General features: G+C 50.2%; 1 protein-coding gene across 2 annotated transcripts in view; it reads left to right on the top strand.

The window, feature by feature from the left end:
- The window catches only part of MAB21L3 (mab-21 like 3), a 115,263-nt gene that overhangs the window by 99,497 nt on the left and 2,486 nt on the right, over nt 1-13,280 (top strand). Inside the window, exons 6-7 of one of the 2 annotated variants that reach the window (XR_008417900.1) lie at nt 3,530-3,645; nt 12,744-12,829. Coding sequence is in view for 1 of the 2 variants with exons in the window: in XM_053890845.1 (XP_053746820.1) it covers nt 3,530-3,610 (81 nt within the window). In the remaining variant the exon portion in view is untranslated. Of the gene's footprint in view, nt 1-3,529; nt 3,646-12,743; nt 13,015-13,280 lie in introns of those variants that run through there. The other variant, XM_053890845.1, reaches the window with a different exon arrangement.

The raw sequence follows: 13,280 nt of genomic DNA, 5'->3' as shown, positions 1-13,280 counted from the left end.
GCTGATGCAGAGGGTCCAAAACAATTTTACTTGCATACTTGGCACCTTGGCAGGGATGCCTTTAAGGCTGGATTTGCGGGGCACGTCTCTCTCCACGTAGACCCAAGGCCTCTCCATATGGTCTCTCCAGGAAGATGGCCGGTCTTCCAACAGAACAGTTCAGGTGTCTGACATCAGGTGTTCGTAAAGCCAAGATTGAAGGCCCTCCTTTGGGGTCCCAACGTTCCAAATTTCTTCCTCACCTTCTTTCCCTCTACCTCACTCCAGCCCTGCCTGACACACCCATTCTCTGTGCCCAGAACTGCCACAGTGCCCCCTCGGGTGCAGTCAAGTCACAGTGCAGCCCAGAAACACAAGGAGAGGAAAGAGACCCCATCTGTCTGTGTCCATCTCTGACCCAGCGGCCAACAGCAGCCAGTATAAGACTTCTTTTTCCAGGAATCAGCATAGACTACCCGGAACCATCAAATCTGAGATATGAAAGATACCCTAAAAGATCATCTAGTTCAACATCCTAATTTTGCAGATAAGTGAGGCTAGGAGATATCCAACAACCTGGATCACAAGCCCTAATTGCAAAGGCAAGCCTCAAACCCAGGAGCTCTGATCCCAGATTCAAGGAAGTGTTTACTGGGTGCCTACTAGGTTCACAGTGAAGCACTTACACTGACAGAAGAGGTGCAAAGTTGAGGGCTATGCCGTCCTGGGTGTCCAAGAATTTACAATTCAGCAGAGGGCAAGAGTCAAGAAATGTAGGTAGTATAAGAAAATAAGACTTGGGCGCCTGGGTGGCTCAGTTGGTTAAGCGCCCAACTTCGGCTCGGGTCATGATCTCACGGTTCGTGAGTTCAAGCTCCACATCAGGCTCTGTGCCAACGGCTCGGAGCCTGGAGCCTGCTTTGGATTCTGTGTCTCCCTCTCTCTCAGCCCCTCCCCTACCACGCTCTGTCTCTCTCTCAAAAATAAACATTAAAAAAAGAAAAAGAAAATAAGACTTGTAGACAGCATGCGGTGAACATCTACAGAAGGGTAAATCTCATCTGGCAAGAGAGTTCAGGAAGGGATTTCTGAAGATCTGGATTGATACTGGCTTTTAACGATGGGTGAAACTTTCAACTGGTGACAGCACAGCAGTGGGGGGGGGGGGGGAGGGGGGGTGGGTTCCAGGCAGACACATCACGAGCAAAAGGAGACAATAGCCAGGGATGAGGGTGGATGGCAGGGTGAGAAGTGAGGAAGTGATTTTGCATTATCCCCACTCGGACACAGTCACCCTGGAGAGCTGGAGTGCACACTGTGCAGACAGACATCCAGCCTGCGACCAGTCTGTGGTGGTTCAGTCAGATGCTTTCCAGCTAAGTCTCCTACTGCAGCAGGATTAGCTTTCTGTTCTAGGCCAACTATTCTTGATAGTGATCTCCGTGGATGCCTTTGGAATATCCCGATGCCTGGGTCCCACCCCAGAATGAAAAAGCTAGATTCTCTGGGATGGGACCCAGGTCTTCATTTTCTTTAACTCCCCAGGTGATTTCATTTATTTTTTAAAAAAATGTTTATGTATTTGTGTTGAGAGAGACGGCACGGGGGGAGGGGCAGAGCGAGAGAGGAGAGAGAGAATCCTAAACAGTCCCCATGCAGGGCTCTATCTCAAGAACTATGAGATCATGACCTGAGCCAAGATCAAGAGTGAGACACTTAACCCACTGAGCCACCCAGGCGCCCCTCCCCAGGTGATTTTAATGTTCTGGAGCGCCGTTCCTCCAGAATCACATGGAGGGCTTATCAAAACATTGGGGCGCCTGGGTGGCTTAGTCAGTTAAGCCTCTGACTTGGGCTCAGGTCATGATCTCGCGGTTCGTGAGTTTGAGCCCCTCATCGGGCTCTGTGCTGACAGCTCAGAGCCTGGAGCCTGCTTTGGATTCTGTGTCTCCCTCTCTCTCTGCCCACCCCTGCTGGCGCTCTGTCTCTCAAAAATGAATAAACATTAAAACAAATTTTCTTTAAAACATAGATTACTGGTTCCCCCCCCCCCCCAGAGTTTCTGGTTTAGAAACCAGAAAATTAGCATCTCTAACATGCTCCCGTGTGATGCCCATGTCACTAGTCCCTGGATCACACTCTGAGAACCACTGCTCCTGACAACTGATCTAACCAGTTACACTTTGAAGCCACGTCCTCAGAAATTCTATCATTGAAAACAGAACTCAGGTCACAGACTGTGTAGCCCAAAGCCCTGCTGTTCCACGTGTGGTCCATCCCTGGACCGGCCTTGACATTTGCCTGGGAGCTTGTTAGAAAATGTAGACTCTCAAACCGCATGCCAGACCCAGGCAGTCAGAATCTTTTAACAAGATTGCCCAGCTGACTTGAAGGCACAGGAGTTTGACAAGCTCTCCTTTTGAGCTGAGTTCTGAGTGTTGATTCCTCAGGGACACCTGAATCTTGATAGGATCGCAAGATGAGCAGAGGTCTTCAGGTATGGAAGCTATAATGACTTACCTGAGATGAGCCAGTGACACATTGGTAGCACAGGAGTCACCTAAGCTTTTTAATACATAAACCATGAGTTGGAAAATAGTAGCTAGAAAACAAAATCCAACAGGTTTTGTGTGTACGTTTTTTTGTGGTTTTGGTTTTTTGTAGACTTTTGCAGTTTATTAAGCATTTTGACCTTTGGCTGGTTCTGCATCTGTTAAAAAATGTTGACATAGCCAACTCAAGCACAAGTAAAGGGAAACTTAATCGCTTAACTGTCAGGAGTACCCACTACTTTAAATCTCTTTCCTTCACGCCTACCAGTGGGTGGCCCCAGGCCATTTGCACAGCATTTGGCCTAGTTCCAGATGGGATGAAGTTGCTATTTGGAATTCAGGTATTGATTACCTCTTTCACAGTGCTCTGATACCCAATCAACACTAAATGCTCCCAACTGCCTCATAGTTTCTTGCCTAAAGGGTTTTTCTTCCTCCTCACTGTGTGGAGAGTGAGGATCACTCAGCAAAATCCATTTCTCCCAGTGCATTTGGAATTCACCTCCTCTTCAGGTGACTTGTTCTAAACCAGCTATGCCGATGCATTACCATGGGCAAGATAATGAAAGTCTTCCTAACCCCTTCCGGAGATCCAGACGTCTTGCCTTACGTCTTTGTCCAATTAGTTCAATTTAATCCTACTCAGTGGAGGCGAAGCAGGGTTCAGGCTGCTGCTGTGTCTCATTTCCAGTTGGGTCCCTCTGTCACCTTTTGCCAGTCTCACGATCTGTAGGATTGTTCCAAAACATGAAGTGGGGTCTCTCGTGGCAAAAAAAAAAAAAATCACCCGGGGAAGTCGCTGCAGGTCTATTTAGTGGTGCAGGCGTGTATTAAATGCCACACTGGCGAGGCTCCAAGCAAGACAGTTCCTCATGGGGATTCTTGCTATCTGCACAGGATGTTGTGTTTTTCTATTCTATTTTATTTTCTTATCGTATGATTTATCTATTTATAAATTTATTTTTTATTTTCTTGCATTTTTCTATTTTTCACAAAAGAACACCATCGTCTGGGGAGGAGAGAAAAGTTTTGGCTCACCTGAAAGAAGAAAAGTCACATTAACGCCGATACAAGAATGAGGTCTCCCGCCAGAATGATCAGTTTTCTTGTCAAGGTACAGGTGGTTATCCTATGGCTAGACACAGTTACCAAAAGGATTCTAGTTTGGCTGATCAAGTTCTTTTAACTGGGTGTTATCTTGTGGCAGGAAGGGATCTTGTGGCAGGAAAGGAGAGGGTGAACTCTGCTGGGAAGGTTTCTTTGCTGTGCATACAGGGGTGGGCAGCTTTGAGGAAAAGAATGTAGAAAAAATGAGGGGTTGTGAACTTGCTTCATCACGGAGGAATTATCTGCATTGCAAAAAGACTCTGCCACAAGGGCCCAGGACTCAGAAAATTGGAGCTGGAGCTTTGAAGGAAGCTGGCTGGCTGGGTCTTTCTGGATGGCAGTACCCACAGAGGTATACCACCCCCCCAGCATCTGTTTCTTGCCCTTGTAGATCCAGAATCTCAGTTTGGAAATACAGAGTTGACAGGGCTCTGTGGGACTGACTACCACTGATCTAACTCAGAGGGGTCCAAAGTATAACTTAGTTATGTGTTGGTTTACTGTGGGATCTCCCCTTTCCATTATTAATTCATCAGATTTTACTAAGGGCCTGTTAAAGGCTCAAACTCCCTGCCCTCATGCTGCATACATTCTAGGAGTGGTAGGGAGGGGGGCAGATAGATGATAAACAAATACATATCTAGTATGTGAGGAGGCAATATGTGCTACCGGGAAATTAAGGAGAAAGTGTTGGGGTGGAAGGTGAGGATAGGGATTCGATCCTATTTCAGTTAGGGATGGCAGGGAAAGCTGGAGACATCGGAGCAGAACGCGGAAGCAGCTAGACCCAGAGATTTCTGCAGGAGGGATACCCGGGGCAGAGTCGCAGCAAGTGTGAAAGTGAGCGTGTACTCGATGTGTTCAGGGAACCGCAAGGAGGCCAGAGTACCTGCAGAGAAGTGGGGAGTGGGGGGTGACATCAGAGAAGTATCCAGGGCCAGGTCCCTGGCAGGCCTTCGTAAGGATTTCAGCTTTTGCTCAAAGTGAGATTTTGAGCTGAAGAATGACATAATCTGATTTACATTTTAATGGCATCACTCTGGCTGGCTCTGTGGAAAATAGATGGAGGGGTGGGAGGGGGGGGAGGCCAGGGAAGAAGCAAGATTAGTCAAGATGCTTTTGTAACAGTGAGGCAGGAAAGGAGAGTGGCTTGGACCAGAGGCCAGGGCAACACAGGCTGTGTGATCAGGGGTCAGATCCCGGGTACATTTTGAAGTAGACCCCCCCGGTATTTGCTGATGGTTTGCTTGCAGGGTGGGAGAGGAAAGAATAGAAGCAAGGATGGCTCCCAGCTTTTGGCGTGAGGAGCTGGAGAACGAAGCCTCCATGTGCTGTGAGCAGGAAGGAGAAGCCTCGTGGATGTGTGTGCTGTGTTGCCGGGGAAGAAGCAGGAGCCCAGTCTGGGAGATGTTAATTTTGCCGTGCCCGTTAATATATCTGGAGATGCATGCCACGGGATGCATGCGTCTGGAACTCGGTGGAGAGATCCAGGCTGGAGATATAAATTTGGGAGTCACAGCTTGTAGGTGGCATTTCAAATCCTGACGGTAGCTGAAACTGCAGAAGCGAGAGTGTGCATGTTGGCCCGAACTCTATCCGGGATTCTCCAACCGGTAGAGGCCAGTGAAATGAAGAATGCTCTGCAAAAAAGACTGATAAGGAACAGCCAGAGAGGAGGGAGGGGAACCAAGAGAGATCAGGGGCCAGAAGCCAACAGAGGGTGTTCCGAGGGCGAAGTGACAGGCTGTGTCAGATGCTGCTGACGAGCGGAGTAACATGGGGACAGACATCACTCCGGGAATCGGGAACCAGGAAGTCAGGGCTAACCTTGACAGCAGCAGTTGCAATAGAGAGGTGGGAACCGAAGTTGGACTGGATGGGATTCAAGAGGGAAGGAAAGAGAGGAAGCGAGGGGGGCGGGGGTGAGTACAGGGATGTCAAGAGTTCCACTGTAAAGGGAAACACAACTGAGCTAATGGCTGAGGAGGGATTGGGGTCAAGGGGGTGTTTGGGGGTTTTGTTGTTTTGTTGTTGTTGTCGTTTGGTTTGAGGATGGAAATATAGCAGAGCGGGTTTTCTGGGGAGGGGAACGGCTTTTGGAGGGATGAGCCCGGCCGGGAGAGAGGGGATAAGGTCAAGCACACGGATGTAGGACGGGCCTTAAATCAGAGCAAGGCAGTTCACCCGTAGCAGCAGAAGGGAAACCAAAGTGTGCATTAGTCGTGATGGTGGGAGCGGGTGGTCTTCTTCTGTTCTCAGTGAAGTAGGCCGCAGGGTGTCAGCCGAGATTGAGGGGCACGTAGGGGGAGCGCTAAGATGTTTGAGGAGGAAGAGGAGGCCAATGGTGTTGTCTAGGACAGTAAGACTGCCAGCGATCTAGAGCAGTGGTTCCCAAAGTGTGGTGCCGGGCGGGACCCACAGCACGAGGGTCATCTGAGAATTCACCAGAAATGCACATTATCAGGCCCACTCCAGCCCTCCCGTGGCGCCAAGTCCGGCCTTCTGTGCTCTGGCAAGCCCCCAGGGGACTCTGATGCACAGAGTCCGAGAAGTGCTGCTGTAGGAATAAATATATCGTGTGTTGCCAGGCAGCCGGAAGGGCCTCCTTGAGGTCAGTGGTCGTGGATCTTGAGTGAAGTCAGTCAGTGCGACTCATCCAAGCGCATCCTGATAATGCCATCCCCCTTCCAGCGATCCCACCGGGGCTGGACAGAGCATCCCGTTCTAGCTAACACGGCAGGAGGAAAAGTCCGCGGGGAAAGGCTTCTAGCAAAGCTTCCCTCGGTCTTGAGAATGAACTCAGGGAAGACATGATCTCTCTTTGCTTCTGGCTTTTGTGGTGCGAGGATGTGGCGGCTGTCTTCTGACGGAAGAGAACAGCCCGAGGACGAGGCCAGGAGGTGAGGAGGGCAGAGGAGGAAGTGAAGGGACAGGTGGCTGACGATGCCGTTCGGCCACTGGACCAACCCAGAGCTGCCCCATCTCTGGGCTTGCTGATGTGGAAGGTACAACAGACTCACGCTCCGTCCCCCAATCCTTGCCTGTGAAACCATGCCCTTATAAAGAGTAAGGGAAGACCATGCTTTTGAACACAGCTTCTACCATCCCACCAGTGTAGTTCCCATTAGTGCGTTGGTATCCTGGTTCGAATCACACACGTTTTGTTCATATACAACTTTCTACTACGTGGGCGAGAGTGGCGGTGAAGGAAGGCACCAGTGCGTCTGGGGCCTCCCCAGAGTACTCCAACCTCAAGCCTGTCCTAGTGTGAACCCTTGCTTTGTCTAGGACACCAGCCGGCCTTGGACCTCGCAGACGGAGGCTCCCTCGCCGCCCAGCACACCCGGGCACTGGGCAGCTCAGCTGGGCAAAACAGGCCTGGAAACTGGGCGCAGAGAGCAAATGCCACGGCCCGGAGCACGGCCGCCCCTCACCCCAATGAAATCTCTCACCCGTTTGTAAATCCCATAGCCCATTTCAAGTCTCCCCCCAGGATGACCCATTTCATTCCGAGTGCCCCCTTCCTACACAAGCAGAACCGCCCCTCCTGTCGAGAACCTTCCTTCCTGGAGGAAGCGCGCACTCCTTCCTCATCCTCCATGTTGCCCCTGACCCGAGTTCAGGTCCCAGTGGGGTCCTTTCACTTCCTACCTTTCTTCTTTCTTCTCCTTGGCAATCAGTGCCTGTGGGGCCTTCCCCTTGACTGTCACATGTCCTTGCAATTCAGCAGAAAGACGAGTTACCTTTGCGGCTCACTTTCAAAGCTCAAGTTGGGATCAGCCATTACCTTTGAGCTCAGCTCATGGATGCCATTTGGACAAACACCGTGTGTGCCCTGGGCATCGAAAGGAGCAGAACCCCGTGACCTGTATAACTTTTAAGGGTAGACTTTCTCTCTCACGCTTAGCGGAGGGGTCCTCGAGTTCTCCACCAAACAGGTTGACGTGGAGGCTGCTGGCATCTTGAACGCTATTTTATTATTCACGGCTTTCTTGTTACTGCTTCACGCTTGGTGCTGAAGGTTGCTGGCTTTGGCTCGGGCGCCTGTGAGGAGCCACTGACCAAAGGTGGCATCAGAGAGACTTGGCGGTCTACCTGGGGAAAGAGACATTTCACACCTGTGTGAGGCAGGGAGTGCAGGAAGAGGGAGAGACCAGATTGCATACAGCACCCACAATAAAAGAGCAATAGCGAAACAATAAAACAATCCACTAAAGGAACAGGGGACACAACCACATGCAGAGGGTGGGTGACCCATGGACTGCTGGAAAACTGGCACAAGGGACATCAGCCTATGGTGACTAGGTCTCCCCACACCTGTTTGCAAAGAGTCGGTCAGAACAGGCTGGGGCAGGGCAGCACCTGGATGTGAGAGCCAACCCATACCCTGAGCACTCGCAGGGACCGCTGGGTATGCCTCAAGGGCCCGGCTCACTCTCCTACAAAACCGTGCCCTCAGTGGAATCGTGAATGGCTAGGACCCCTTGCAAAGGCCACGTTACTTCAGACTGGAATCTCTTTGCAAACCCGGGGTCCCAGACTGGATCTGGCATCTCTAGGAACACAGGACTAGCTGCTTCACCCACGTGCCCTTCTACTAGTCCTGGGGCCTCACAAGAACAGTGAGTGTCCCCTCAGAGATGAGCTCAGAGCTTGGCACAAGTCTGTTCCCCTCGAAAGTTTTTTGAACTGAAAGCCGAGACCAGGGGTAGGCAAATGGTCTCTGTTGCAGATCTATGTCAACTGTGAAAACAGCCACAGATAATTATGTAAACAAAGGAGCGAGGTGATGTGCTGATGCAACTTTATCATATGGATGTTGACGTTCAAAACTTCGTATGATTATCCCTTGCCATGAGATATTCTTTTGATTTTTTTCCAACCACTTAAAAAAGGTAGAAGTCACTCTTCGCTTCTTGGCTGCACCAAAACAGGTCACAGGCCAGATTTGGCACACAGGTTGTCGTTACTGACGCCTGGCCTAACATATCAAAAAAGGCTCACTTCCTGTTTCCAAGGGGAGTAAGCCTAGCTCTTCCATCCATACTTTTTAGTCTCTTAAAAGCCACTGATATGGGCATAGCTCAATAGTTGGATCACTCCACTCCTCCCTGGTGCATGTGTGGGCACACACATGCGCACCCACGCGCACACACACACACACACACACACACACACAGATCTATCCAACATGGCCACTGTTCTGGACACCAGGGTGTGAGAGGGGGCAGTCTCCAGGCAGCCATGATGATTGCAGATACATTTTTAGGACTGCTGGTTCTCAGTAAGAGTGAGATGTATAGGGGCGCCTGGGTGGCTCAGTCGGTTAAGCGTCCGACTTTGGCTCAGGTCATGATCTCACAGTCCGTGAGTTCAAGCCCTGCGTCGGGCTCTGTGCTGACAGCTCAGAGCCTGGAGCCTGTTTCAGATTCTGTGTCTCCCTCTCTCTCTCTCTGACCCTCCCCCATTCATGCTCTGTCTATCTCAAAAATAAATAAACGTTAAAAAACAATTAAAAAAAAAAAGAGTGAGATGTATAGACTGTCAGTGACTTGAGCCTGATATATCTTTCTGCCCCACTACCTTCACTCCAGCCCATATAGGCCAAGGGTGGGAGACCATAACTAGTGGGAGAGAGACCGGGTAGCAAGGAAAGTTAACAAGTGGTCTGCAGTCAGGGCAAACATCCTACGGGACCAGCGCCATAGGCTGAACACCCACCTTCACCTCTGCCTGCTCAGACCAGCGCCAGGTCTAGAAAAGATGGCCTCCAGGCCTCAGAGGACACTCCTTCTGTCCAGAGGATGCTTCTTCATGGGGGTCAATTGTAGAATGAGATTAGTGTCAGGGCCTGCTGGGGAGCCCCAGGGAATCGCCAGACTGGCCTCTGCACATTTGAATCTCTCATTGCAGACAAAGAATTCCCAGAGAAAGTTTCTCATGCCGAGTTGGAATTTGGCACTGCTTTGTAATAAAGTGAGAAAAGCTTCAGACTTTGAGCAAGAAGCCCCAGGTCAAGCGACCCTGAGCAGGTCACCTAACCTCTTTGAATTTCCTGCATTTCCTCATCTGACGGGACAAGAACAGTGACGCACTGCTTACCCCCCTGGATGCAAGCGTTCTACAGAACTGGCCGGAAAGGTGTGGAAGTGCCATCGCCTTAGTGCATCTTCCCCACTTTAGGTCTGCCTTTGGCCTTGACCAGTCGCGGAGTGGTGTGCGACGTCCCAGGTCTAGCAGAGCAAGATTTTGCCCCTGGATGTCGGCATCATCTTTTGGGAAGAACTAAGGGGTTCCAAAGCCTTAGATGTCCAGACATCTTGCAAGGTGAAGACAAGCCTTGGTCTTCTTCCTGCAGTCGGGCAGTGTGTGAAGCAACCTCACTGCAGAGCAATACAGAATGAGATTAAATTCACATTATATTACTTAAAATGTCATAGCACTCAGTTTCCCGGCGTATTTGTTGACACGTGATATCCGGCGGACGCTTTCTGACTTCTATGTTAGCTTGCAACGGGTCCTTTTTGTGTTTTTTTGTGTTTTCCAGGTGAGTTCTTGCTGTCCTCCTTGCACACTTTGTTTTTGCCAGGGTAAGTTGCATCCAGTGCCATCTGACTGCCCGGCTCTGCCCTCAGCCCCTCTTCCTACCCCTGAGCCCAGCGGAGGCTCCGCCCACCATCTCCCGCTTGGCTCTGCGGGCTCTTCCTGGAGGAGGACACGCCCCTCTGCCTGGCCACTCAATTGTGAACCCAGAGTAGGTGGTTTTCATTCTGGTGAGGGGGCTTCCGCCTCATTCCACGATTTCTTACCTGAGATGTGGTTTTTATTTTTAATACTTACGTTTTAATAGCCGATTGCCTCCGACGGACTATAGAATTATTTATTTTGCTCTGATGAATCTGTCTTCTGATCTAAAATATTAAATCCCTCTCTGTCTGGGGATTTACAGCCTGGCTGATCTAGGTTCACAAAGCTCTTCCATTAAAGGTCTCTCTCCTCTGCCAATATTTATTGCCAGAGTCACTGTTTGCCCAGAAGCTACTGTCTGCTGCATTTTCTGGGAAATGAAATTTATATCTCCTGGCACTGATGGGGGTGACATCACTGAGGCACTGTTTACATCCCTGGGGGGCATAAGCCCTGAGCCTGTCTCCAATGGGTGGCAAAGGTGGGGGGAGCAGGGGAACGGGGTGGGTTTACATAAACAAACATGTCTACCTCTTCTTGTCCCTCCCTTCCCTGCACCATCCCACCGACCGCTTGCGTTGACAGTATCATTGCATAGTTAATGGAATCTACTAAAATTGACACCTCCTCTTAAACTTGGTATTGAGTGGCAGGGGTCAATAGTGGTGGAGGAATTGGCGGGAGAAGGATGACCGACTTTTGTGTGGAGGGTGTCTGCTCAAAGGGCGATAACCGTGCCTTCCCTTCATAGCAAGTGACCCCCCCTATAGACCGAGTGACGCAGGCTTGGCCATCCTCTGTTGACAAGCGAGCTCCTTAGGGGACAGAGACTCAGTCTTGCTAATCCCTGGCGGAAGTGGGATTCGAGCCTACCTTTTCTCACTCTGTTTCCACGATCCCCTGGTTTGGTAGCATGTGCCCCGTGAGGGGTGAGTGGAGCTCTCAGCCCCAGCTCCCCCCGCCACCTGCTCTCCACAGAAGCCCCGCCAGCCTCCAAATCAAGTGGGTCCAGAAGAGAGACAAAAAAACGCCCGAGCAGCAGTTCGCTGGGTACATGTAGCCTCCGCCCATGCTCTTCTCTCTTTCCCTAGTTAGCCAGCCTTCTCCTACCACATCGTGTCTATTTTCTCCAGCGAGTCTTGGTGCCATTACTACTTCCTCACCCCCATGAGCTCCTCAGCCCACTACATTCGTCTCTCCTCCCCCTCCCCGCTTCACCTGAGTTGACCACTGAGCTCCCGGCTGCCCAGCCCAGTGGAAAGCTTGGGGCCCAGGCCTGACTTCACAGGCACGGGAGGAAGACAGTGGCCCAGGGACCCGTACTCTGAAGGGCCCCACGCTTGGTTTAGTGCTTCACCGTTGCTGTCTGGAAATTCTTAGTATGTTGAACAGAGCATTCCAGAATCCCGTTTTATACTGGGCCCTACGCATGACGCAGCGGATCCTGTCTTTTAAAGATGTGATTTGTGCCTCAGACATCATCCGTTGTCTACCCAGCATGCATTCTCTCTCTGTTCCTCCAACAGAACCCATTTCTTTTCAGTCACCATTGGAGACCCCTTGAGTTCGGGGAGAGGCCATTCCTCAGCCCCAGGGAATGAATCTGATTGATTCACACAGGGATGGAATCTTAAGACTCTTGGTCCGAATTGATCTAAAGGTGACCACATGACCTAGAGAGGAAAGAGGAAAGTAAAAGCTTGTTCTGGGAAAGCTTTGGTGTTCCTGAGAAAAAATGGACAGACTCAGCTGGCCTGCTTTACTCTTTTGCGCATCCTCTCTCCTTCTGGTGTGGATGTGGACACGATCGCCAAAGACACAGCAGCCATCTTGTGACAAGAGAGGGAAATCCAACACATTGCCAATGGTAGAGAGAAAGAAAGGCACTGGGCCATTGTGGAGGCACCGCCCCTCCAAACTTCCTACCATGAGGCGAACAAACAGCAACAATGACATCAAAACCCTTATTTTCTAAGTCATTGCTGTGATGTTTTTCGTATTTACTGCAAATGAACTGTTTTGTAACTGCTATGACCTCTCAGCATGATTTGACACAATGCTGTCTTTTCCCTCCACTTAAACCATTCTTCCCTTGGCATTCTTCCCTTGGATACCGTGTCTGTGGATTTTTCTGATCACTTCTTATACTCCTCTCCTTAGCTCAGCCCTCGATGGTGGGGTTTGACAGGACTTCGTGGTTCATTCTTTAATTCACTGCCAGGTATTTACCGGGTGCTGCTGTGTGTCCAGCTTTATACTAAGCATGGCAGGTGCAGCCCTGATGAGAGACAAAGCCCCCCTCTCAAGAAGCTTACACTGGAGTCCTGGCCACTGCCCCAACTGCCGTGCACACTCCTCCTGCACAACCTCATTCCCTTCCTCAGTTTCCCCACACGCTGCTGTCTCATTCCTTTGCAGGACTCCACAGTGACTTACCGAATTTAACAACAGTCAACAGATCCTCCTGGAAAAAAGAAAGAGAGAAGAGGCTGAGGTGCCCCTCGGTGAGTCAGCCGTGAAATAATCTCTACCCCATATTCCCAGCCAAGATAGAAAGAGAAGACACAAAGGAGTTGGCTACCTTTTCTCCTACCTAAGCTCCAACTTAATTTTTCTGCAACACTCACGCATGTTAGGAGATTCTAAAGCAGCAAATTCCCCTGAAAGAACCCTGCCATATGTGGGGATTCTCTTTGTTTGCTTGTTTAAAAATTCTTTTTTCTCTCCAAATGTTTAATTGAAGTGCAGTTGAGCGGGGATTTTCTTTTATTTCCTATAAAAGGTACTGAAAGTTCCCATCAGGTTTAACAGTTACTGAACGGTTACTACTGTCAGACCCGAGCTCCTTACACATAAATGGTGGCAGAAAAGAATAAGAGAGGAAGTAGGAAGTGAAAATGTGTCAAATTCCCCCCGGGGCCCTCATGAAGGGAGACTGCTACTATGGATAATGGT

This window comes from Panthera pardus, unplaced genomic scaffold (assembly GCF_024362965.1).
Source record: "Panthera pardus isolate Hobbes unplaced genomic scaffold, ASM2436296v1 HiC_scaffold_11, whole genome shotgun sequence".
NCBI classification, from domain to species: Eukaryota; Metazoa; Chordata; class Mammalia; order Carnivora; family Felidae; genus Panthera; species Panthera pardus.
The sequence above is the reverse complement of the archived record's forward strand: the minus strand, read 5'-3'. Positions and strand labels throughout refer to the sequence as shown.